The 22,425-nt window shown below is 50.9% G+C and overlaps 7 protein-coding genes across 8 annotated transcripts; 3 read left to right on the top strand and 4 right to left on the bottom strand.

Moving 5' to 3' along the window:
* Positions 1 to 261: 261 nt before the first annotated feature.
* TrAtP1_006494 (uncharacterized protein) lies at positions 262 to 832 on the bottom strand (the record flags this gene model as incomplete). The annotated part of the gene is made up of 2 exons (XM_014083084.2): positions 262 to 502; positions 657 to 832. 2 exons carry the CDS (start codon positions 830 to 832, stop codon positions 262 to 264), a joined length of 417 nt encoding a protein of 138 aa, XP_013938559.2.
* A 1,281-nt stretch (positions 833 to 2,113) lies between these two features.
* Positions 2,114 to 3,809, bottom strand: TrAtP1_006495 (uncharacterized protein). Its single transcript, XM_014083085.2, has 2 exons — positions 2,640 to 3,809; positions 2,114 to 2,578 (listed from the first exon to the last, which is right to left on the bottom strand). The coding sequence occupies exons 1-2, from the start codon at positions 3,381 to 3,383 to the stop codon at positions 2,273 to 2,275; spliced, it is 1,050 nt and encodes a 349-aa protein (XP_013938560.1). The 5' UTR covers positions 3,384 to 3,809; the 3' UTR covers positions 2,114 to 2,272.
* Positions 3,810 to 4,393: 584 nt separating this feature from the next.
* On the bottom strand, positions 4,394 to 7,554 carry TrAtP1_006496 (uncharacterized protein). 2 transcript variants are annotated; one of them, XM_014083086.2, is made up of 3 exons: positions 6,810 to 7,554; positions 6,468 to 6,715; positions 4,394 to 6,409 (listed from the first exon to the last, which is right to left on the bottom strand). In XM_014083086.2, the coding sequence occupies exons 1-3, from the start codon at positions 6,978 to 6,980 to the stop codon at positions 4,900 to 4,902; spliced, it is 1,929 nt and encodes a 642-aa protein (XP_013938561.2). In that variant the 5' UTR covers positions 6,981 to 7,554; the 3' UTR covers positions 4,394 to 4,899. The 2 variants fall into 2 exon arrangements, with proteins under 2 accessions (XP_013938561.2, XP_065969236.1); XM_066113150.1 differs by having other exon boundaries at positions 4,394 to 6,715.
* Positions 7,555 to 10,451: 2,897 nt separating this feature from the next.
* TrAtP1_006497 (uncharacterized protein) lies at positions 10,452 to 11,222 on the top strand. The gene is made up of 2 exons (XM_066113151.1): positions 10,452 to 10,905; positions 11,047 to 11,222. Exon 1 carries the CDS (start codon positions 10,518 to 10,520, stop codon positions 10,884 to 10,886), a length of 369 nt encoding a protein of 122 aa, XP_065969237.1. The 5' UTR covers positions 10,452 to 10,517; the 3' UTR covers positions 10,887 to 10,905; positions 11,047 to 11,222.
* Positions 11,223 to 11,672: 450 nt separating this feature from the next.
* TrAtP1_006498 (uncharacterized protein) lies at positions 11,673 to 12,158 on the top strand (the record flags this gene model as incomplete). The annotated part of the gene is made up of 2 exons (XM_066113152.1): positions 11,673 to 11,764; positions 11,846 to 12,158. 2 exons carry the CDS (start codon positions 11,673 to 11,675, stop codon positions 12,156 to 12,158), a joined length of 405 nt encoding a protein of 134 aa, XP_065969238.1.
* Positions 12,159 to 12,835: 677 nt separating this feature from the next.
* TrAtP1_006499 (uncharacterized protein) lies at positions 12,836 to 13,177 on the top strand (the record flags this gene model as incomplete). The annotated part of the gene is made up of 1 exon (XM_066113153.1): positions 12,836 to 13,177. One exon carries the CDS (start codon positions 12,836 to 12,838, stop codon positions 13,175 to 13,177), a length of 342 nt encoding a protein of 113 aa, XP_065969239.1.
* Positions 13,178 to 18,700: 5,523 nt separating this feature from the next.
* TrAtP1_006500 (uncharacterized protein) lies at positions 18,701 to 19,463 on the bottom strand (the record flags this gene model as incomplete). Its single annotated transcript, XM_014083087.2, has 7 exons — positions 18,701 to 18,765; positions 18,881 to 18,950; positions 19,020 to 19,046; positions 19,112 to 19,146; positions 19,229 to 19,262; positions 19,318 to 19,340; positions 19,403 to 19,463. The coding sequence occupies 7 exons, from the start codon at positions 19,461 to 19,463 to the stop codon at positions 18,701 to 18,703; spliced, it is 315 nt and encodes a 104-aa protein (XP_013938562.1).
* Between the last annotated feature and the right edge of the window lie 2,962 nt (positions 19,464 to 22,425).

Genomic DNA, 22,425 nt, shown 5'->3' on the forward strand with positions numbered 1-22,425 from the left:
GTATAGGGGTGTATGGTCGCTGTCCCCCAGGGAAGCTTGTGGCATTGATGATGGATGGGTGTGGGGATGCGATAGAGAGAAGCGAACATCGGAGTTGTTCTGCTGCTGGGAAAGAAGGATTGGGCCTGACGTAGCACTTTGTTGAGGACTGGAATTCAATCGTTGGGATTTCGTGGTGTGCTTTATCAATCTTGAACTCAAGGCAAATCAATGTTATAAACTATGCTTCAAAACGTGATATATGGAATATTAGTAAACAACTTACCTTTCAAGCGCATCCCCTTGCCCATGGCGGCTTCTCTTGCGTTTCGGCTGCGTTGCTTTCGTACCATCATCCTCTGGTCCATTCTGCGCCTCTTCTGTGGCCACCGAAGGTCCAGCTTGGTTTTGATTTCCAAAGGCAGCATCATTGTTCTTCGTATCTACATCTCCATGCTCACTCGAACCCTTTGGTTCAGGAGTTGTTACTCTCGGAGGAGCATGAATGTTCACTAGCGGGCTACTATAGAAACGATAACATATTAGTATTCTCTGCGCAAATGCTGTCGTCACTTGATGAATTATAGTTTCTTTCTCTTCTAACTGTCAACATAGAGAGTAACAGAGGGTATCGAAGCAGCTGAGAATTGAGGATTGAGAAAGGGGGAATAACCTACTTGAACCTGGGATCTTTGCCATACTTGTTCTTGATATAGCGAATTTGATTATGGTTCAACTCACGGCCAAACTTCTCTTTGAAGTGCTTTTGAATGTACGACTGCTTCTTCTTGGTGACAACGGCGGAGAGAACCCACTCAATCTCGTTGTCCTGGTATTGCGCTGCGCCGACCATGATGACGAGGTATCTTTGATTTCTGTGACGCGTCAGCTTGGTCTCCTGTTTGATTTTTGCTACTCGTGAATAAGGCCATGACAGTGAATTCAGGGATCAAGCTTCCTTTTCAGAAGCTGCAGTGCAAGTTACCTTTCTGCCTGATGCCGACGCTATGCTGTGAACCGCAAAGAGTAGCAACGTCTCGCCCACTCGACGCCTTATACAGAGCCTGCGTGTGTTCCTCAAACGGAAACAAAGGAGTAAATATCAAATAGATTCCTCGATGTGTGCTCGCTTGCTTGAACCAAACGCTTCCTTTCGGGTACAAGCTGGAGGGAGGAAGCGATAGCGGCTCCAAGCAATACCTGCAGTGGGTTTTCCTGTCACACAGGAAAAAAAAAATAAAGGGTAAGGAGGAGGAATTATCTAATACAAAGATAATCAAGAAAGAACAAAACGTGAGCAAAAAATCAAAGGTAAAGGAAGAGAAAGTAAAGCCGAATTCGCGTGCAGGGAAAAATCAAAAAAACAAGAGGAAGGAAAAGGGAAAATTAGGTGGTAGAGGATAGAGGGCAAAGTTTAGGGGGGAAGAAGCTTGTGCCAGTGCGGACGGGTAGGGACTCAGCAAATCTTCCGGCACCCGGTCACGGGGTTTTCCCAACGCACGCGTAGCTCAAAGTACCTGCAAGTAGAAGGGCGAGTTGCCTTTTTGTTTTTTTCCCTACCACAAGTGAATTTGTTGGTTTGTGTATAGGAGAAGAGAATATCATGGGATGTTTGTGAGGAATACGCAATGGAGAGGAATGCAGAACAAGTTTGATAGAAAACCTGCGGTCGTAGAAGAAGCAGACAAATGGTAAAGGAGAGAAGAAAAGCGAAGGCAACAGAAGCACAAGAGCAGGGCAAAAATATCCTCTCTCTCTACGCCATAGTCAGAAGAAGCCCCTGCGTTTCTGAATCAGATACAGACCGTTCAACCACGCACTCGATGAAGCTTATCTATTGTGCTGGAGCATAATTTGGGGAACAATAGGCTACCAATAACAAGCCGTTTTTAGAAGAGGTCTTGGAGAAGATACCATACTTTTCTTTATCAAGTGTAGTGAATCATCGTGCCATTTTACTAGATACAAACGTGGAAATACTGGATGAAGGAGAGAAGATGCGAGATGCAAGGTTTAGATATCTCTGCCTGGATAAAAAGCTGATGCAAATTGATTACTACTATCCTATTTCTTTTACTCTGAGCCTACGGTTGTCTTGGTGTTGAAAATCAAAGTATGGGTGGTGAATGTTTTTGCAGAAATGCCATGTATGCGGGTCTATATTAAATTCTAGCTTCTATACGCCATCTCGAGTTTTGAGTTTAATCTATCCTATTCCGTTTTTTTTTCTGCCAACTTTAGCCACCATCTATCATGTACATCTTCTAGAAGCTCTCATATTCTTCATCATTATTTACGCCGTCAAAGGAGATCCGCCACGAGAAAAGACACCCAGCCAGCATTCGACCTGGCCCTCGTCCTCGTCTTCGCCCCAGTCATCTTCACCATCCAACTTCTTCTCTTCTTCGAGGAACAGCGGCGTCTCGAGATCCAACATGGCCTGCTTGAAAGACTCCAGCAGCCCACGCGTTGTATCGTCTCGCATAGGCACCATGACCACCGCCCTGGATTCGGAGCCGAGAGCAAGATTCTGGCAGATTGCCGAAGCGAGAAGCGCAGGATGGTCGTCGTCATACAAGGGATCAGCAACGAGAACGACCTGATATCATTCACGGGTTAGCGCTAGGAATATAGCATTTACAAATGATTAAACAACTTGCCTTGAACTGAAAAGATTCGCCAAAAAGTTCCTGGTCAATCTCGTCTTCTTCTCCACCCCATGTAAGTGGGCCGACAGACATTGACCCTCCTCGAGACTCTACCAGATCTTTGTTCGTCTCCATATTATCTTTGAGGTTGGGCACAATGTTTGGCAAATCACTCAAAATCACATGCGTCTGCCAAAAAGCCGCTGCCGCCACACCCAGCAACCCCGTTCCTGAGCCGAGCTCCAGGACCGTAGGAGGAGGCTGGCCAAGCGTCTCGTCAAAGATCTTGAACAGCGAAGTCGCAGCAAGTCGAGGCAGATAGCGTGACAGCACGTATGATGAACCCCAGGTCTTGAATCCTAGCGAGTCGCCCGTCAGAGCAGGCTCTTTGATGATCAGCTCAAACGGCTCGCACGCGGCGCCATCGCCTTCAAACGGCCACCGTCTCGTCACTTCGCCCATGGCAGTCCGGCCACATCTCTCAGACATGCGTTTGCTCGCCAGCTCCCACAAGGCCTCTTGCTTGTCATAGTCGTCGATCCATGCCAGAGGGCTCTTTATGATAGATGAAAGATAGCGAGTCACTTCTGCCTTGCGCTGAGTGGCTAGCGATTCTTGCTGCGCAACAATGTCTGACCGCTGCTGTCTGTGGTTCCAAACGGGAGGGCTCAGCTCTAGGCTCTCGAGAATGCCAGTGAGCTCTTCATAGCCTGGCCGTTGCCACATCTGCGGAAAATCCTCTGGCGCCAGAGCCATGTTCGCAGTCCCTGTATCCGAAAACCCGCCAAATTCCCAAAAGGTCGTAAAATGCAGTAGTAAAATGCTTCAAGTACCAAACGCCGTGAAATCGCCGATTCAAATGTGTAAAGGAAGAAACGAAAAAGGAAAAAGAAAATGCCCTCTCAACAGAGAGTGAGGATCTAGTTGGCTATCATGATGAATTACAGTCTCTTAAAAATCCGGGGAATATACAGAACAGCGATACAGGGTTCTTTTTTGAGGAAGTCTAAAATAACCCCAGCATGTCACCGCTCACAAAGAAAAAAGAGTTGGGACCCCCTGACTAAGACAGCGGGCAGAAAAAAAAAAGGCGGTATAGATTTTATGATAGGTGACTCCGATACGGCAGAAGGACGGGAAAAAAGTTTCTAAAATTGGGTCCCTGCCACACCCCACGTGGGGACCCCTCCCCAAAGTGAAAAGAGAGAGAAAGTCAGCGAAAGCATAGAGAAGCAAGGCAAAACGCGGGAGAGGAGCGCAGATTACGTACATGACTGGCTAGGCCCGAAGCAGCTGGCCGCGCTCCCAGCTCATTTGCCGCGGCTTATTTGTGAAAGGAGGGTCAGCCAGAAATGAAAAAGGACATTAACAGGGCAACACGGGAGCCAATTGCCCGTAAAATACCAAAATAAAACAAACCAACCCCCCTGAGGGCATGAAACAGAAGTTGAAAAATAAAATGTCATAGGCCAAGAGTGATCACTAGGCTAGATCCCGTGGTTGTTTCAACTTCAGCTGCGAGATGCTAGCCTTGACCCGTAGCATTTCGGGTCCACGGCTCCGTAGAACCGGTAACACTGCAGTAGCATGTGCTAGAATACGGCATCTGTTGTAGGCAAGGCATGGGTGATCAACAAAGATCTTCATGCGGACGCTGATCCCTCTACGCAGCTCAGTGCAACAAGGTGACATCAGGCACAGCTTCAGCGCCGTACACTGCCAGGCCAATATTCTCTTGCATTCGATAGATCATATGTAACGAAATTGAGTCCAAAAACTTTTTATTTGTATCTACTTCTTACTACTAGAAGCCTACTATAAGCTACATACCTCCTAATTCACTAATTCAGTAATTCAGTACTCATTGTAGCAGGGCCCTGCGTTCGTTTCAAAACCAAATATCAAAATCAACTAAAGAACTTCAGACAGATGTTTCTTCTGCTGGTCTCTTCTGCTCGAGATTCTAAATTCGAATGGTATCAGCCATATCCTGCGCCAGAGCGAGCCTATCCTAAGGGCTTCGCTGTCAGATGCAAAATCCGTTGCCCAAAATTCCTCGTGTAAATGCGAAAGAGGTGGAAAAAAGCCGGAACTCCTGGTGGAAAAAAAAGAAAAGAACGCAGTGTGGAAAAGAAACAGAAAAAAAAAAGTAGCCAATCCCCTTTTTGTTGCTATAATCGAATCATCATTTCAACTTGTAAATCATTAACCGCCGCCCCTTTCTGTATTGGATTGTTGTAAAACTGTTTGATTCCGAGTGCGTTTTCGTTGCCTAGTCTCTTGCTGGCGAACACTCTCTGTAAATTTCTTTCTTCATGCTCTCGAGCCGACCCCTCATGTCCAGCAAATCGGCCAGCTTCTCATGAGGAGGGTTATCCAATGCTGAAATCTCGTAATGCAATGCTTCATATTGCTGGTAGTAGGCCTTGAATGTGTTGGCCTTGTGGAGAATTTCCATTGAGACGCTCTCTGCCGCTCGTCGCTTCGCTGCCAGTGGCTTGGATTCCATTCCTGCCTTTCGCCTCATCTTGGGTGGTGGTGGTGGCGGCGCATCGTTCTCGAGATCGGAAGCATTCGTAGGCGGCGAGGAAGCCAGGGGAGACGACTTGGTCGGCGAGGTATTCTTGCTCTTGAAGGATGACGAAGCAGCAGTGCCACGTGAGTTGACGCTGGCATCGGAAGGGCGGTGTTTCAGCCGGGCCGCCGGCAACGATTGCCTTTGCTTGATGCGCTTCGATAGCGGTGTGCCAGAGCTAGAGCTAGAGTCATCGTCTTCGCGGGGTCTCTTGACAGGTACTGGTCGAGTTGGAGCTTTGATTGGCGGGCGGCCAGCAACAATGACGGTATCCTTGACCTTGGAAGAAGCGGCAGGTTTGGGTTTCGGCTTGAAGGCGGGAGGAGGAGCCGGTGCTTCATCGCCAGAGGTATCTGAGTTGACAATGATTTCCTGTGATAGGATACGTTTGTCGGTGCCCTTGGAACCAGCCCCTCTGCTCTTGGTTGGAGACGCCTTCGGGGCAGCGGGCTTCGCCTTGGGCTTAGAAACGCCAGCCTTGGAAGGACCAAGCAACCGTTTAGCCTGTGCGTCTTGGCTGCTCAGCTTCTTGGCTTTGGCAGGGAGAGGATTGGATGCGGACCGCGACATCTTTTCTCCTCCGGCCTTCTTATCGCTTTCCAGACCATCACCAGATGTAGAACCGTCGTCTGCTTTTTGAACTTTGATCTTGGGCGCAGGAGGAGGGGGAGGGCCCTTTGCCAAGTTCGCCTGGAGCCGGCTCAAGCATATTCCCTTTCCGCGTTCCTCCTTTGGAAGCAGCTTCTGCCACACAGCCTCGGAAGCCGAAAGCCTCTGCTTGTCGTAATGTCGGATCGCATTGTCAATGACAGTTTGTCTCTCGTCCTGGGAGGAATAGTCGTAATTCCACACATCAAGCTCTTTCCAGTACGTCTTGCCCATGGTCCACGTATCTGAGTCGGCGTTGTGTTCGGCGATCTTTTCTAGGGTCGGTCGAAATTCATGGTCCTTGCCTTCCCACTTCTTCTTCAAGTATTCAGTCGACCGATCTTTCACGGCCAACTCGTGAACGAGAGTCACTCTCTGCTCCTTGGCACGTTCCATAGCCTGCTGGGACGCGGAGAGGGTCGGGTTCAGTGAAGGGGAGGTCACGCTATGGAGGCTGGGTGAAGTGGGCATAGAGCCGGCTCTTGAACCGTAATTGGAAATGAGCTTTACTTTGGACTTTGCCGATGCCTTCTCAGGCAAGTTTCCGACCACGCGAGCCCTGATAAAGGTGTTAATGTTAATACACAACACCAAAGCGACACGCAAATAGCACAAACCTCTCACGCACGGCGTCATAAGCCGCCAGTCCATTCTGCAGAGCTTCAAGGTCAGAGTCCAGTCCAGAGGTAGACCCTTTGCGAGAGGCCCTATCGGATGCCGATCTGGGCTTGTCAAAGACGGATGTGGTTGCGGGTATCCGCTCCGCCCTGCGTGTAGATTCGAACGGTCGGGTAAGGTACAGGTCGTAATCGGCGTCATCGGTGGGAGGAGCGATGCGGTGTGATTTCGAGCCGAATTGTAGCGTCTGCAAGACAATCACGCAGTAGTCAGCATATCGAGGTCCACATACCACTGCAGGTGCATAAAGGAGACAGGGAGAGGAGGCTTTAAGAACGCACAGGAGATGGGCCCAGCGAAAGGCTAAGGTCTTCGCCACTTCGGGAAGCCTTGATGATGGCATCTATGGTAGACTTATCCAGTTGGACATGGAAGGCCTGGGGCGGCAGAGCTGAGTCGGAGCTCGAGCCCGCCAGCAGGAGGCCGTTGTCGGGGATTTTGAGAGAGTTCATCTTGGCGGTCGAGGTGGTATTCGCAAACGTTGAGAGAAGATGCAGATTTCCCGCAGCAGAAGAGCCACAGGATATCGACAGAATGAATGCAGAGCAAGCAGGTCAGGTACTGCTAACGAAACGTATGGGGATAAGATGTTGTCGTGAGTTGAGTTTGGGGGGGGGCGCAGATTGTTGGCAGCGGAGGAGGTTGCTTGGGTCAAATCAGACTCGACTGGCCAAAACAAACTCTATAAGCGGCAGTGCGGACGCCGCATGATCGATTGGTGCTTTGGTGGCGCCCCAGATGTCAAAAGTCTCGTTGAAGCAAAAGTGAAAGCCAAATGAGCAGCAGACAAAGGGCGAGGCACATTCAAGCCGCGCAGTGGGCCGGTCAATGAATAAGGGTTCCGTATATGACACAATGGGATGAAATCAGTAGGCCCGGCCTGTACGCCACAATAGGAGACGGCACCAGGGCGTCTGCCGCGCAATCGCACCGAGAGGACAGAGCGGCGGCGGGCAATGAGGCTGCGTGGGAGAGAGGTTTGAGTGCGGTGATGCAGCTCTCGCGGCGGAGAGGCGTGGTGAAGGAGAAGAGGCAGCAAAAGAGAGGCAGAGGGAAGTCGAGGCACCAGCCAGTTGGGGGAGCGGAGACAATGGCGGACGACGGCGAGCGGGAGGGTGGGAACAAGGTTGCGAGAGGGCGTGCCACCAGCGCTGGGCAGATGGGACGGGGGTGGACGCAGTCATCATCTGCGAGTATCCCAGTACAAGCCGGTACATCGCGCAGCTACAGGTGCTAGCATACTTGTACATGCGCGGCGAGGTGCTGGGTCTACTAGTAGTGCTGTAGTAGTAGCTTCAATGGCCTGCCGCTCAGCAGCTAGCAGTGGTGCTTATAGCGCTGCGCTGCAGAACTGAACGGCGGTGCAGCGCCTAGAGCAGGGCCAAGACAGGGCATCGACAGGGCATCGACAAGGGCCCGGCCCAGCACCACGAGGTACCCGGAGCTAGAGGTACCACGAGCACGAGCACGGATCGCAGCGAGCAGACACCGCCCGCAGCACTCAATCGCTCAATCACGCACCGCAGCGTCGCCCAGCAGCGTCGGGCAGCCCCCCAGCAGGTCCCCAGAGGTTCTCTGCACGGCGGCGCTGCGCAAGAGCAGCTCCAGGCTGGCTGGCAACGACGCCCATGATGGACCGGGTCGAGATTACGGGACCTGATCCGGTACCCAGGACGACCAAAAGGCGGGCCAGGGCAACGCTGAGGTGGCTCCGCTGGACCAAGGAGCTTGCAGCCTAACGGCGCAAGGTTTAGCCTCGCGGCGCAAGGGCCAAAGTATGGAGGCGTCTGCCCAGCAGCCTCTGGACGTCGGACAGGTTGGTGCAGTTTATTGCATTCCACCGGACCATTTGATGTTTGTACAAGTAGCTCTCGGCAGCAGGACCCTACTGGACGGTTCCAAAACAAGAGGCACTATTGCTGTCAAGCGCTACACGTTTGATGGGAAATAGGCATGGCCAGTGCCGGGACGTGAAGAAGCTGGTGCTCGCACATGCGGTACACGGGTACAAATAGACAGTTGAGGCGTTTTGGTCGGACAGTGTCCAGTGCTCAGCCAGAACGGGCAGATGGGCAGACCAGCGCCCCATCGTGGAATCGCTGCCCAGATGCCTCAGCTTGATACAGATCCCATCTCTCGCGTCTTATTTCCCGTTTGCCTCCGAGCCCTGCTCTCCTCGTCTCTTGACAATACTACAGCTTGGGTATCCATCGACAGAGCAGCTACAGATGCCCCATATCAGGCTATCCTCTCTCTCTTGCTCTTGTCCTTGACCTCCTTTGCCTAGTCCCCTCCCACCCCTTTTCTGCAGTCGACCTAGAACCCACCAGCGAAGCTGTGGACGCAGTCGAGAAGCATGCTGTTCATGCTGCGGGCGGGACCAGGTCGGCGTTGTGACTCTTCTCCCATCACGCTCAGCGGCGCACAGGCCCTACCAGCGAGGCCATGTACAGTAGCCGTGGCTCCAGAATGTGGCTGCCGCTGCTCCTTGTAGCCCGTCGGGGGGGGGATCAATTGCTCTCTGGCGACGGATATGGGACCCGAACGTGGCCCAGCCAGCGCTGCCAATCGTCAACTCTGCCCACGCCCCCTCCCATTTCCCTGGCAGCGGGCGGCCATGGCCCAAGGTGAAGCAAGGATATGCTGCTGTCGATATGTGCGTGCATGCAGCCCAGGTCGCACAGCACTAGCGAATCCCAGCAACGAAGCAGAAAATGACGAGATGGAACAAGAGGCGGGAGCCGGTTGCATGTATGCAGATTGCATGCACGACCGTACCTCCAGAGTACCTCCTTGGGCGCCGTGTGCCACCGTTTGCCATGCACATGACGAGCGGCAGCGTTGCTAGCAGGGCACGCGGGTGCTGCTGGCGGTACATCAGTGGTACCTGGATGCCTGTGCTGATGTCTCAGCTTGGTACATGTACGGGGAACGCCGTACGGGTACCTTGGTACGAACAGGGAGCTAAACCACCCAGATGGTCAAGCATCAACGACAGCAGTTATGGCGATCTTTGCCGGGTTATGGATGCTATAAATGGGCACAGCGCTCTTCAATGCTTCTTTGCTGCATCTCATGGCATCAATTCTCTCGCTGCCTCCTGTTCTACCTATCCAGCAGTGTGTGCAGATTGAGAAATCGCTCGCAGCGCAGTGCCTACTAGTAGTATCACGCCCGGTGCAGCAAACAGCACGGCCTGTGCTTGGGACGGATCTGTAAGTGTCATGTGAAACAGAATGACCACCACGCTGCCTCGTCCGCCTCCAGCAGGCTTCGCTTGGAATTTCCCTGACAGCCACGCCGTCGCATTTGACATATATGTGCCGGCGAGCATATCCAATTAGAGCCAACGATCGCCAGATGGGGGCAACAGCAGAGTGACAAGTGGGGAGCTAGATTATAGGAAACATGAATGAATTTTATTCACATAAGGAGACAAGCACACAGCTCTATTACTACACCCACAATTGTTACGGTGCTTCTGCTTTATTTCATCTACTGTTTCTGATACTTCTAACAGGACCTTTCTATGATTGTAGTGGTCTGATTCCTATCAGTAGGTGCGTGGTTTCATTTTGCTGCTGTTCTCCGTGTAAAGGTGCAAACTCGGGCTCTGCTGACCGCAGCCTCATGGCTCACAGCCCGTTTCAGCAGCACCTGAAATATTGATTCCTTCGAGAAGATACGAGTGGATACGAAATACTTGTACATGCAGGTAACGCTACGGGGACTTGATGCAATGCAGCTCTTTTGGGCTTGGGATGCGGCTGTTGCGGAATGCAGTTCAAGTGGTTCATAAGCCCAACAGGACGTTGACGAAACAATGAGACATTAAAAAAAAAAAATAACATGGAATCTGGCAATCATCAGGCGGGATCAATGCAGGCTAACCGAGATGCAATAAAGTCCAAGCGATGCCAGATGAGTAATTACACGTACGCGTTTATTCTTACGTTTAGGGTACTCCGCCCATCGGCGTGTAACTGGAAATGAGGCTATTGAAGCTGCCGCTTGACGTGTGTCGAAAGTACGGTACCCGAATACCACCAAATCTGGTACGCACTGCCCCCATATTAGCAGGTACGCCGAGCTGTACCCTTCACGCTGTAATGGAGCATCGTGTACCCCATTTTCATCCTACGCCCATCTTCCCATCAGCTTTCTTAATTCTCATCTGCATAAAGAAGCACCCGCGAACCAATGGCAGCACCCAATCTCGCTCGGTGAGCCTCCAGCGCACTCACAACGCCGGCGAGTCGAGCCCTGGTGGCACACGACGGGATGGAGATGCTGGCAGCGCTGACATCACCCAGCCAGTTGCAGTGGCAGCTTTCTCTCTCTCTTCTTCTTTTCAGTGAGCACTTTCATCATTTTCATGTAGGTACATGCGCCATCTGGCACCGCGTCACAGCCAGCCCACCCTCTGCCTCGTCGCCTTGCCCGGCAACCTCAAAAAGTCGAGGCTGCGTCAGAACGGCGAGTTGGCCTTGCAAGGCAATGCGCTGCTGACGTCTTCAGGCAGATGTCCTGTACGAGCGTAGAGCGCGCCAAGCCCGGTTGTGCCCTACAAGGACCTTTATTGGCGGTAATCGTGAAAAGCCCGGCCCTCGCTCGGTCATCGGCCGGCGCAAGGGACGCATCAAAATCAGCTTCTCAAGCTCTTCTTCTCTTGCGCTGCACCACGATTCGTGACTCTGTCTCGCCGTCAACACTTGCCACGGCGAGCTGGAGAGAAGGTACCTACTTGTACAGTAGTATGGCCATAGAATGCCTCGGTCCGCTGCCGTGCACTACTGGGCTTGCCCATGTTACATGAAGAAGAAGAAAGGCAAAGGGCGTCGTTAGTGGAGGGGTGTGTGCGACATTCCCGCGATAGACCTGCATGGCCACCAGTCAGCTGTCGTTGGCAACGGCTATCCCACGCTGAATCACTCGCTACCCCATGCCACCAAGCCTTCTCGGGTTGCCGTTGCTTGGGAGCCCGAGCTAGAAACAAGTATAGAGAGCGAGAAACATTCCAATATTTGAGCTAGTAGCGGCCACAGTCTGCTCGACTTGTTGTTGCTGGCGGGCTCCTGAATCCTTCGGAGCGATGCTGACGGGTTCGTTCCTCCAGGCTGGACTGGAGAGAGGCCCTTCCGCTCATGTTAGCCAGGCTCGCCATCTCTGAAACATCCGTGCTCAGAGCCAGCGGCGGTGCGGTGCCTGACCCTGCGCTCAATGAGATGGAGCTGCAGTGCCATCCACTCTCCCTCTAAATCACGGGAGGAGGGTCACTTCGCAGTGGACAGCTGCTTGCTTCGTACCATCTGCGCAGTAGCCCGCTCCACAGGACAGGAATTGCCTGCTACAGTGCATTCACAACGACTTATATTGACTTTGGCGGCCCATCAACGTTGGCATCGCCCCCACTCGTGGGCAAGGCGGAAAGCAGCATTAAGAATAAAGAGTGCTACGAAACAAATTGGGTGATTGCCAGTCCTGGCTTCAAGAAATCTCAAGTGCTCCTATTCAGCGGATACGGCACCACGAATGGCGGCCACAGGCCCTACGCCTTCATCTCAAACAACATGAAGCGAAAAACACCCGCGTCCGTCTCACTGCCCCCAAAACGATCTTGGCCTGGGTAGAGCGGCTGTATCATGCAATCCAACGCAGCGGTGTTTGCCCTCTCTGGAACGCAATGCTACGCAGTTGGCAGCAATACCTCACAAGTCTGGCCTATCGTCGCCACCGCTGGCTGACGGCCGGCAGTGCCGCAGAAGGCCGCAATCCCAGCATGTCTGGACCTGACAAGGTACATGTAGGTACTGTTGCACTCCCGGCCGGTCTGGACGGGAATAGAATCTACACGTACAGTAACAAAAGCTCGCACGCAGATGCTCGCACACCATGTACAGCACAGAGTGTCACCTCGGACATTGACAAATATTACCCGCCTTGCACGAACCATGGCTTCGCATGCGTATTGGATACATGGAGAGCATTGCCATGTACAGGATGCACGGAGAAAACAGGTACCTACCTAGTACTGATCCATCTGCTCGTGGCGATGCAAGGGAGACAGATGCCTCTTCCACTGTACAAGCAGCCGGTGGCCATGTCAAAAATTCGCACGTCCTTGTCTTCATCTAGTGATTTGGGTGATACGATCTCCCTTGCCCGAGACACATGGCCTGGCTCGACACTGCCGTGAGGTACGCAGCCTGTTCCAGATTGATCTCCCGCGCCTACATAATCCCTAGCGGAACCCCACCATTAGCAGAGCTTGTGGCACTACTGGTACTTGGCGCTTTTTGCTCACAGGATGCTGGACGGCCAGTCCAATGAGGCAGCTGAGCTCTTTTCTGCTAGAGATCCGGAGCGTCTTGCCAGCAACAAAAAGGGAGAGTCCGTCTACAACGCCGGCGTTGGGGCAACGAATCATGCGATGTCTGGCAACGGAATGAGGAGATGCTCGTACGGCTACTGGAAGCACAAGATCGAGCGATCCCGTCGTCACAGAACTCCCTCGTTGTTAGGTGCTCATTGCGTCTGGTCGCTGGCGGTTAGATCCCAGCGAGTACCACCTGAATCGCCACCAACAGACGCGCGCCCGCTCGGGAAAGAGAGGGTCCCAGCCAGCCAACGTGCTGTGTTTGTACGGTAACTTGTAAGCCGCCTCTAGGAGGATACGAGCGTTCCAAAAAAAAGCCATCAAATCCAGGGCCTAGAGCGAGCCGAGCTGTAAGCGGCGGCGGGTTGGGGTCCTTTGTCGGGGAGATAGCAAGCTCTTTGCGTAAGTGACCGCATTCATCATACAGAGCTGAGCGGCAGTTCGCCGTCTCTGCCGCCAGGTTCGCTGTCCGAAATGCCATCATCAATCTTGCTGCCCGCAGACATGCGAAACATAGCTAGCTAGGTAGCTGTATGCTATTGCATTGCAAGCACGGCCGTATTTGGAATTCTCGCCATTTCTCTCCAATCACCGGCGTTGTCTCCCGGACGTGCGAAGAAATCAAGCCCGATTAGCGACTGAATTGCTGGCACGTGCTGGAGTCTGTAGCTGCCGCAGGATACGAATCGCCAGCTTCCACATTTGGCCCTGCTTGCCGCTGACAAGCAACACTCAATTGCAGCAAAGCAACGTTTGGGGGCCCTTGTGGCGGCGGGCGTGGTCGTGGTCGTGGCTCTGGCTTTTCCTCTTCTTTCTGACAGCCTGTTTCCAATGGCGGATGGAGTGCTGCTCCATGCTACCTAGTAGACAGTGCCATTATCTCGACGCTCTTGATGCGATATAATTCTCCGACAAGGCGACCTTGCAAGCATCAGATCAGTGCAAGTCGAATGTATTGCTTGTCGGTACTTTGCGGATACACGTACTTGCACACAGGACGCAGAGTACCTCGGACTTGTACTTGTAAGCCAAGGGCTGATGGGACATGGCGGACAGGGCCGCTGCAAGCCATGCGGATCGGGCATAGCGTTCTGCGCCACGCCCACTCGCAAGCAAGCATGCGGCAGCAAGGCAGGTACGAGGCCTGGTACCTCGATTTCTGCGTTGTCTCTTGGAGGTACCTCTTCGCAACATGAGCCCGCGAGAAGTGCTGATTCGAGAAGACCGCAAAACACCCGCTCGAAAAAGATACGCCAACTATACCAGTATAGCTGCCACGTCTTGGCCTTTGTTACAGGTAGGTACTGAGGAATTTTGGAGGACGGGATCCTTTTGCCTCCTCTGACTCCCCGTCCGGATCCATGGCTTTCTCGCGGAGAGGCCTGGTCAGGTCCCGGCGCAGCATCTATCTCGCTCGGTGCGTGGCCCGATGTGACCCTTTGGCTGACGAGATCCTGTACGATTCATCCACGAGGAAGAGGGGTTTGTCTTACTCCTATATTCTGCTGCTTATTCACGTTTGTCCCTCGGTTGAGAAACCGTTGCGGAAGCTCAGCTCAGCCCAGCTCAGCTGTGGCCTAGAAGTTGTAGTATCAGAGGGGACCGCTGACTTACTTGCATCAGGACATCGTCTGTGCGAAGCGAAGGCTGTTTGTCCATGTTTCCGATTCGAAACAATCGAATGTCGCACAGGCTGGATATACCTCAGGGCTCCCTTGACCGGTTCTTTTCTCTCTGCTCTGTTTTATCACGTCTCTCTTTTATGTAGCACTGCATAGCCTCGCTTCGTATTACTGCACTGCACTGTCATGTCGGTCAGTCTCTCCTCGTTTATACGGCCTCGCTTTTCCTTAACCTCGCCTCGGGTTTCAAGTCCTTTGTCAACACATCACATCACGCAAGTATATTTCTTACACGCTCATGCACTTGACTGCATTTCCCACACAATGCTGCTTCTAGTACTAGGTACATACATGTATTTTACCTGCTGTTCGGCGTAGTCGTATTCCGATTCCCGCTTCCTAATGCACGTCTAGTGCGGAAATCTATTGGAAATTTCTGTGCTTGCAATGACGCCGACGCCTGCAAGCTACTGCTGCTGCTGCTGCTGCTGCTGCTGCTACCACCACTCTACTTTTCTCCAAGGGTATAATGTAGGTCGATGCAGGTCGGCCGTTTATCAATTTTGCCGGAACGACTAGCTGCTGCTATTTTACCCGCTGAATAAAAATTTTCTTCAAAATGGCTCTTTTGGTTTTGTCTTTTGCAGCGTTCTCTTTTTTTTTGAGTTCTTGATGCCCTCCGCGTACCTACTTTTAGTACAAACTCAAAAGGAGATTGTTGTCTAATATCACGGCCAACAAACACCAAGATCGGTACAAGCTAAGGAAATCACCTAGCAAGAGAGTAGCGCATCCCCAGGTGCTGGCTGCTGCAGCTCCCAACCAACACACATAAGTGCATACCGACCCGGCAGATGGTGATGTAATATCGTTGCCCGCTATGCCTGGCCACGCCCTGGTCCCATTCTATTGGTCCCCGTGGTGATGGGTGATCAAGCGATCTCGGCATTATCCGCAAAGTGTTTCTTGTCTCTGAACCCCCCGCGTATTGCACTCATGACTTGCTCCGGTACTGTACCTACACCGTTCGAAATGGATTCCTAGCAGTACCTGCACTTGCGTAGCATCGCAGCTAGACGTGTATGTACCATTGCATGGCGCTTCTTTTTCCGCGACGAAATCCGTAGCTGCTCCGTGCTCCGGACCTATACCTGTATGTACATACATCAGATGATCTGTAATCAGGGCTTAGTAGCTTGCCTTACTTGTCCTCTTCCAACGGATTCTTTTGCTGTCCCGCCGGGGTAGCTCATTTCTGGCTTGGTCAACTTTTTCTTCTCTTCCTCTCGGGGAGCCGGCGGCATATAGTGGACCCTGATTGTGTCATCCCGCCAGTTTTTTTTTTTTGGACGAGAAGCAGAGGGAGTGTATAAAGAAAAGCGAGAGAGAGAGAGAGAGAGAGAAAAGTAGACAAACCCACGCTCTGCTGCCTGTTTAAAGCGCAACTCCGGGTTTTCCGCAGTTTGGGCAATTAAGACGTTACCTATGAAACGTTTAATTGAGCATCTGCAGGGATTATTCCTGTCCTACAGTACAGTACTTGTATGTATTTTTGTTCCTCCTTCGGCGAGTGAGTCGACGTTGCTGCCGGTTTGATGGAGCCACTTTTGGCGTTTTGCCTTGGGCAAAGGCCCCGCAGTAAAGTAGGATGAGTTGCATTCTTGGGAAGAGAGGCCTGGTTGTGGCATTTCTGCTTCTGAGCACTCTTGCTGAACGTAATGTACTCCGTGTGTATCTGTCTTTAAATCACCACCCGAGACTTTTATCAGATTGAACCGATTGAGCCCGTTCTGGCTGTTTTACTTCTCCCCTTCTGCCCTCGGGCCTTTCTTCCCCTCCCTGTTCGCTCCGGCGAGATATTAATGGCCCGGAAAAGCGAGCGTCTGGCACGGATTAGAAGTCAAAAAGAGGCGTTTCTCCTACAGTAATAGCTCCTCCTGAGCGAAAAAGCATGGCACCGTTTCCCGCTGCGCGCGACCAATTGTATAAACAGCTAGAGCAAGCCAACATGGATGCGTGCCCTTTTTGCTTCTTCTGAGGGTCCAAGGCTGATTGCATGACCCGGGGTCAGATCATCCAGAACTGAAAGGATGGGGGGGGCGTGTGTACAACGATCCACGGCTAGCTTAGGTCCGACTGTTAAATCATCCTCCTGCCACCGCTTGGTGTGCTACCTTTTGCCGAGCAGTCTTTGTCATGAGAGATAGCTAGGTAGTAGTTCGGCTCAGCAGAAAAGAGAAGGAGAGAAGAAAAGCATTGGATGCCGGCTGTTGCTTGGCGGAGGGGAACGGCTCCGTATACTTGTAGGCGTTATATCGTGCAAATGCTGGCTGACTCGACCCATTGATAAATCAAAAGGGCCCCCCCCATGGCTCTGATATGACCCTTAGAAGACTACACGGAGAATACCAAGCTGTAGCAGCCAGACGAGCAAAGAAAGGGCACAACATACTGTAAGCAGGCAAAAACCGCCGTTGTCCGCTATTGGATTGCCCGACAGCTTTCTTAACCCCAATCCATCTTGGCTGACCCCGCGAAGCACAAGAGCAATTTCCTTGGGGGCCGTCTCTTCACTTTTCCTCGCCAAGTTTTCAGCCAACCACCTTTTTTCTGTCCCTCAATTCGCTACGCAAGCCACAGGCCTCTGAAGATGGGCTACTAAGCCAAATAGTTTTGAATTCGGTCCCCGTGGTACCAACGTGGCGAAAATATTGCGGGGTGGGAAGAACGGGCAAGCAAAAAAGGAACATTTCGACTAAGTCGGGACCAAAACTCCCAGCCATACTTTTCTAGATGAAATTTGAAACGGGAGAGTGAATCGAGTTTGAGTTGGGACCCAACGGAAAATACTATTGTCTTCCTTTTTCCCTCTTTTCGGCTGTTGAATAGGGCATTCATTATGCGAGCAAACATTTGAAAATGGGCTATTTGAGCCGGCCAAGGCGCGATATGGGCCTAAATTGGGGAGTTGACAATGTTGGCGTTGCTGAACAGCTGGGGGGCTAGCTGCAGGTGGCTTTGGTCGCCTAGTGCGCGCTGCTTGTTCTACTAATTATGGCCTGGTTCGTTGCTGTCTTTTGCCTGTTAATTAACAGTGACATTTCACCGCATGGCTAACACTTATATATCGCAAATAGCTCTATCCCACCCCTGGAATAGTGGATTGACACATCAAAATAGGCAAAGACGGCCAAGTTTGCTTTTTGATTCGACACCGAAGAGTCGGCGAGATTCGCATCCTCTGCCGCGGATTGGGTGGGAGTTGCAAGGGGAAGAAAGGGCAGAAAGGGTTTGAAAAGTCTCCGGGCTAGGAGTTGAGTTTTTGGGCTTCGATTGTGTCACTTCTACCTGCGTGTACCAACTACCTATGACGTCTGAAAACAAGCCTAGCTGCTGTCTTTGCTGCCTCATGTCTTTTTTTATTTAGTTTTCTGGCCATCCCGCCAAGGTAAGCGGCCAGTACTGATGCACCCAGTTCAGGTGGCACGGCATATTAGAGAGGAATGGAGGGTTTCTCCAAACAGGTCACAGATTTCGCCAATCGCATCGGCGTGCATGTGGGAAAAAAAGGCAAACACGACGGAATCTGCGAGAATCCTTCACATGCTGATAGAAACCGGCGAGGGGCAAAAAATGAGGGGTGTTTGCAACCAAAGAGTACCTCGAGTGTAGAGGCTTGCGAGGGGCTGTCTGAGACGTCTTATGCAAGTACGTATTCTGAGACATGCATTTGGGGGCTGCTGCTGGTGCTGCTGAAGTGTTTCGTCCGGATGGCTTGTTCGCCGAGGGAGCTTTTTCTGCTACTGCTAGGCAAATCGCGGCTCCCTCTTTTCTACCTTTTCCGGACTTTGGTTCGATTGAGACCTCAATTACACCTCCCTGGTAGGTTAATAGCGTAGGATTGGATGCACTTGGTCAAAGGGCTTAGGCTTATATAGCAAAGCACCAGAGTTTATTCCCCTTTTCTTTTCTCGCTCAATGACGAAACTTATCATCTCTGTTTGTAACAAAAAGTCTCCCAATAATAAATAATTCAAATTTAGAAGATGAAGCCGCAAAAACGTACACCAACACGCCCTCCACGATCATGAGTATGACGCCTCCTGTGCCTCCATAGGGACTACCGCAACTTGCCCATGCCATATTCTATCTACTCCATAATTTCTTGTCATTATTACTGCGTCTTGAAGAGCAGGATAGCGCAGTGGCCGAGGTAAAAGTATATGAAGTGCTTGGTCTCTGTAAATGTCATATGATTAGCCGACTGATCTGGTTGCTCAGCTGATATTGGCTCGGTGAATCAATCTCCAAGTAGGCAAGTGAATATATGGATATGTTCCAGCTTTCAACGTACCGTGGGTTACAAAGCTGCCGAAGTTACGGCCAACAATGCAGTGCCAAGTCGGGCCTTTTCGCTCGTCCATCTATTTGTTATACGTGGTTAGTTCAAGCTCGTTTAGTTGCAAACAATGAGTTCGAGGAGGCTGGCTGACTGTTCGCTTGATATGCTGTGCAATGTCCTGTCATATGGAGTTAGCCCTCGATTTCCATAGCAGTATAGGCATCCAAGAAGTATGAAGATTACCTTCTCAATGGTAAATCTCGACATGGCTTCCTGAGCTATAGTATACCAACGTCAGCCTCTCTTCTCCTTCCAAACTCCATTTGCCATCCGTTGAACAGTTGTCGGGTTCCAACATACCAACTTCTACACACTCCTGCTGCATATCTTCCGTCTTTCGCTCGTGTTAGCTGGGTCGTTTCGTGGGCGTTCTGCCAGGTGAACCTCACCATATCCGCGGACTTGATCTGCGCTGCAATAGCACCATCCGTTAGCTGAGCTCCCATCTTATCTGTTGACATGGTTGAAGCCTACCCTCCAGCTTCTCCCTCACGTTTACGGCATCTGCCGGTCTGTCTGCGATAGCGTCCGCCATAGTTTCCTGCTGGTAAACGGGTATTCGATCGTCTGATGATGGGTTCAACGTAGTTCCGCTACTTGTCGCAAGAGGCGCAAGAGGGTTCGTTAGCAAATGTCGTATGACTGCTGCCGCGGAAGCTCAGGGACGAGCGCGGCCAGCCGCCTCTTGCGAATTCTGTTCGCCCCTTCCAGACGGGCTTTGCGGAGCACGGGGGACCTACCCTCAAGATCGGTGGCGTATTAGGCTTGACTCGTAGATTGTCACCACGCTTGGACAGATAGGCCAAGGCAGGTATCGAATTGAAGAAGGTGAAGACGGTCGTCGGGGCAAAATAGTCGCAGTTTGCACAGGGCTGAGGTTCCGCGTCCCCTTAACACGTCGAGCTTTCAAGGTGCATATGCAGGTTGGAGGTGCCTGGCGAACCAGAGACGCTGGAGGCTAAGCATCGGGACGCACGAGCCAGGGGCTGCCATGCCGCGTCCAGGCCCATTCGCGGGGCTAGAGCCAAGGAGCTTGCTCTGGCACTACCGCTATCAATATTTTCATGAATTCATGACCCAGCATTTACATAAAGGCTGATTGCCTATAGATGAGCAGTCGTTTGTATAACGGAGGATCAAAAGAGAATCCCGATGCAGAATACATTTCTCTTTATCATTATGTGCAACGCATCTGTGCAAATCTCCAACAGGCTGGACCGAACGCTAGGCTGAGATAGACCACATCAAGGCGACTCTACTCGCGAGAAGGTGCTGGAAGAAAGCAAAAGATAAAGTACATGTGAGCTGCGATACTGGTAAATAGAGAATAGACATTATTTACGACTTTAATTATTTATGCGCAATTTTCCTAATATACCACTCATGGGTTCAGAAAGATATTTCATGCGTATATTGCTCTTGAGATGTCTAAAAGGTGCCGCTTTCGATGGATGAACAACGACAATGATTATGTGATTACCTAGACTGGACGAGATCTACCGTAAAATCTCTGGAAAGAAGGCCCGCGATAACATCTACATCTGCTTGCGACGTTCATGACCTGCAAACGAGAAGTTACGACTACCATACCAACGAAGTGATAAACGGTAGTAAGTGGCTCCGCAATGGCTCCAATCACCAATTATACACTTCTCATGCCAGAAACGGGTTCTTATGCCAAAGTATTATCTAGCAATCTTACTGGGATCTACTACATACAACTAATTAGGTGTAGTAAGATGCGTACTGGCCTGGAGCTGACGTGTGTGAGGGAGCTGCATCATTTGGGATCACCGAGTATTCATGGACACTCGCTAATGGAATGCTATTTGTTGGCGCAAATAGAAGGATTCAAGAGTCTTAAAAGTTTGCAGTTTTTAATCTTCTTTTTATGTCATAGCTGTGCCAGTAAGCTTGGATAATCAGGTTCAGAGCTGCCGGCAGCGCTGTGCATTCTCCTTGATGATCTCTAGTCGTGGCTGTATCCATGTCAAATCCACAGTCAAAATTCGTGTCAAGGGAAGTTTGTTGATAAGGGAGCCTGCAATCTCAAACGATCGGATATGTAAATCCCAAAATAGACGTTCGAATACGAGTATACAAGCCTAAGACTAGTATGAGAATGATCACCACCATTCTTTGTGCTTGATTGCCTTTCGGAGCCCTGGGCAGTACAAAGTGGCCTGATAAGTCCCTGAGTCTGGATTACTACCTACCTATTGTATCGTACAGATACTCGATGTCGTGATACTTTGATAGGGGAAGCACTAATCTGCATACGGATCATTGGTTGCCAATGTGTTTTTAATCTCATCGAGAGTCGCCTTTGTGATGGTGTTGTCCTGCTTGAGTTCGGCGAGCGATCGTTCAATCGTGTCAAATCGTTTGTCCAAGTATTTCCTGAGCTTGTGGTAGTCTGATTTAACGTTTGGACGCGCAGCTTGAACGCCAGCATCATTGTTTGCCGTCGTCAAACCGGTTGCAGCTTGAGGAGGGAGCAAATCTCATGCGGTCCGATCGATGGACTGGCGTTGGCCTTGAGCTGTGGCCTTGCGTTTGGTTGGACTAAGCGGAGTTGTCAATAAGTTAGGAGCTACTAGTCATAGGTATATCTATGTATAGATGTATGTATCCATCATTTGTTGGCGCTTGACGAGAGGAAACAGGGCCGCTGATATTACATGTATGCAGTTTGGCAGAGATCACGGTTCGATTCACCCCTATATCACAAGACTTTGTACTATTGCACCAAACGAATGCCAATTGCACACCAAAACAAAGTAAATATATCCTCATTCATGGTAGCTACAGGTCCTATAAATGGAAGTTGCATTTACCCAGGCCGCAATTATTGGGCCACCAGGCTTTTTTTCCCCCACGAGTTGACTAGCAAGGATAATTTCGTTGCCATTTTTTCTCCAGTCTACTCGTATGTTCACCTCTGGCTAGTAGACTCTCGATTATTGACACCGGTGACTACGGAGCGCAGCCAAACTGAAAAGAATTATAGCTCCAAAATGCAATGGTGAGCATCACACTCTAACTCCTGATCTTTGGCAAGTTCACTTTCGCTATTGGACTATAGTTGCATTGGTTATCCGATGTTCCAATTTTTAATGATAACGTTCATATACTTCTAGTCGTCTTCTACTCTAGACTGAATCATGTGTCAGCGTCATCTATTTCAAGAGTCCTTCAAGATTTATAGTTTCATCAGGCATAATCGACACTCCGAGGTCCTCGCTGAAGCGTAATCTCGCAAGGTGCTTGGAGCATGAGCGTGAACAGTTGACCGATAAATACTCGATATGCTTCACTTCACCTAAGGTTTTTGGGCAGCTTTTAGAATGTCACAATAGGGACACAGAATGAAGCCCATCTCTTCAATATTTGCCATCAGTTCACACCTTTTCTAATCTGGCGATATTACTCTACGTAGGCTGTACACGGCGAGCTAGTAGAAACCCAAGCGGCAGCGTCTGCATTTGTTATGTTTT

Source organism: Trichoderma atroviride, chromosome 3 (genome assembly GCF_020647795.1).
Source record: "Trichoderma atroviride chromosome 3, complete sequence".
Classification (NCBI taxonomy): domain Eukaryota; kingdom Fungi; phylum Ascomycota; class Sordariomycetes; order Hypocreales; family Hypocreaceae; genus Trichoderma; species Trichoderma atroviride.

Bases quoted from the DNA above. Each gene is read 5' to 3' on its own strand.
- TrAtP1_006497 (XM_066113151.1), top strand. From the start codon at position 10,518: ATGAGGCTATTGAAGCTGCCGCTTGACGTGTGTCGAAAGTACGGTACC.
- TrAtP1_006495 (XM_014083085.2), bottom strand. From the start codon at position 3,383: ATGGCTCTGGCGCCAGAGGATTTTCCGCAGATGTGGCAACGGCCAGGC. The intron at 2,579-2,639 runs GCAAGTTGTTTA...GAATGATATCAG, and splicing joins GCGAATCTTTTCAGTTCAAG to GTCGTTCTCGTTGCTGATCC.
- TrAtP1_006496 (XM_014083086.2), bottom strand. From the start codon at position 6,980: ATGAACTCTCTCAAAATCCCCGACAACGGCCTCCTGCTGGCGGGCTCG. The intron at 6,716-6,809 runs GTGCGTTCTTAA...ATTGTCTTGCAG, and splicing joins TTTCGCTGGGCCCATCTCCT to ACGCTACAATTCGGCTCGAA. The intron at 6,410-6,467 runs GTTTGTGCTATT...CACCTTTATCAG, and splicing joins TATGACGCCGTGCGTGAGAG to GGCTCGCGTGGTCGGAAACT.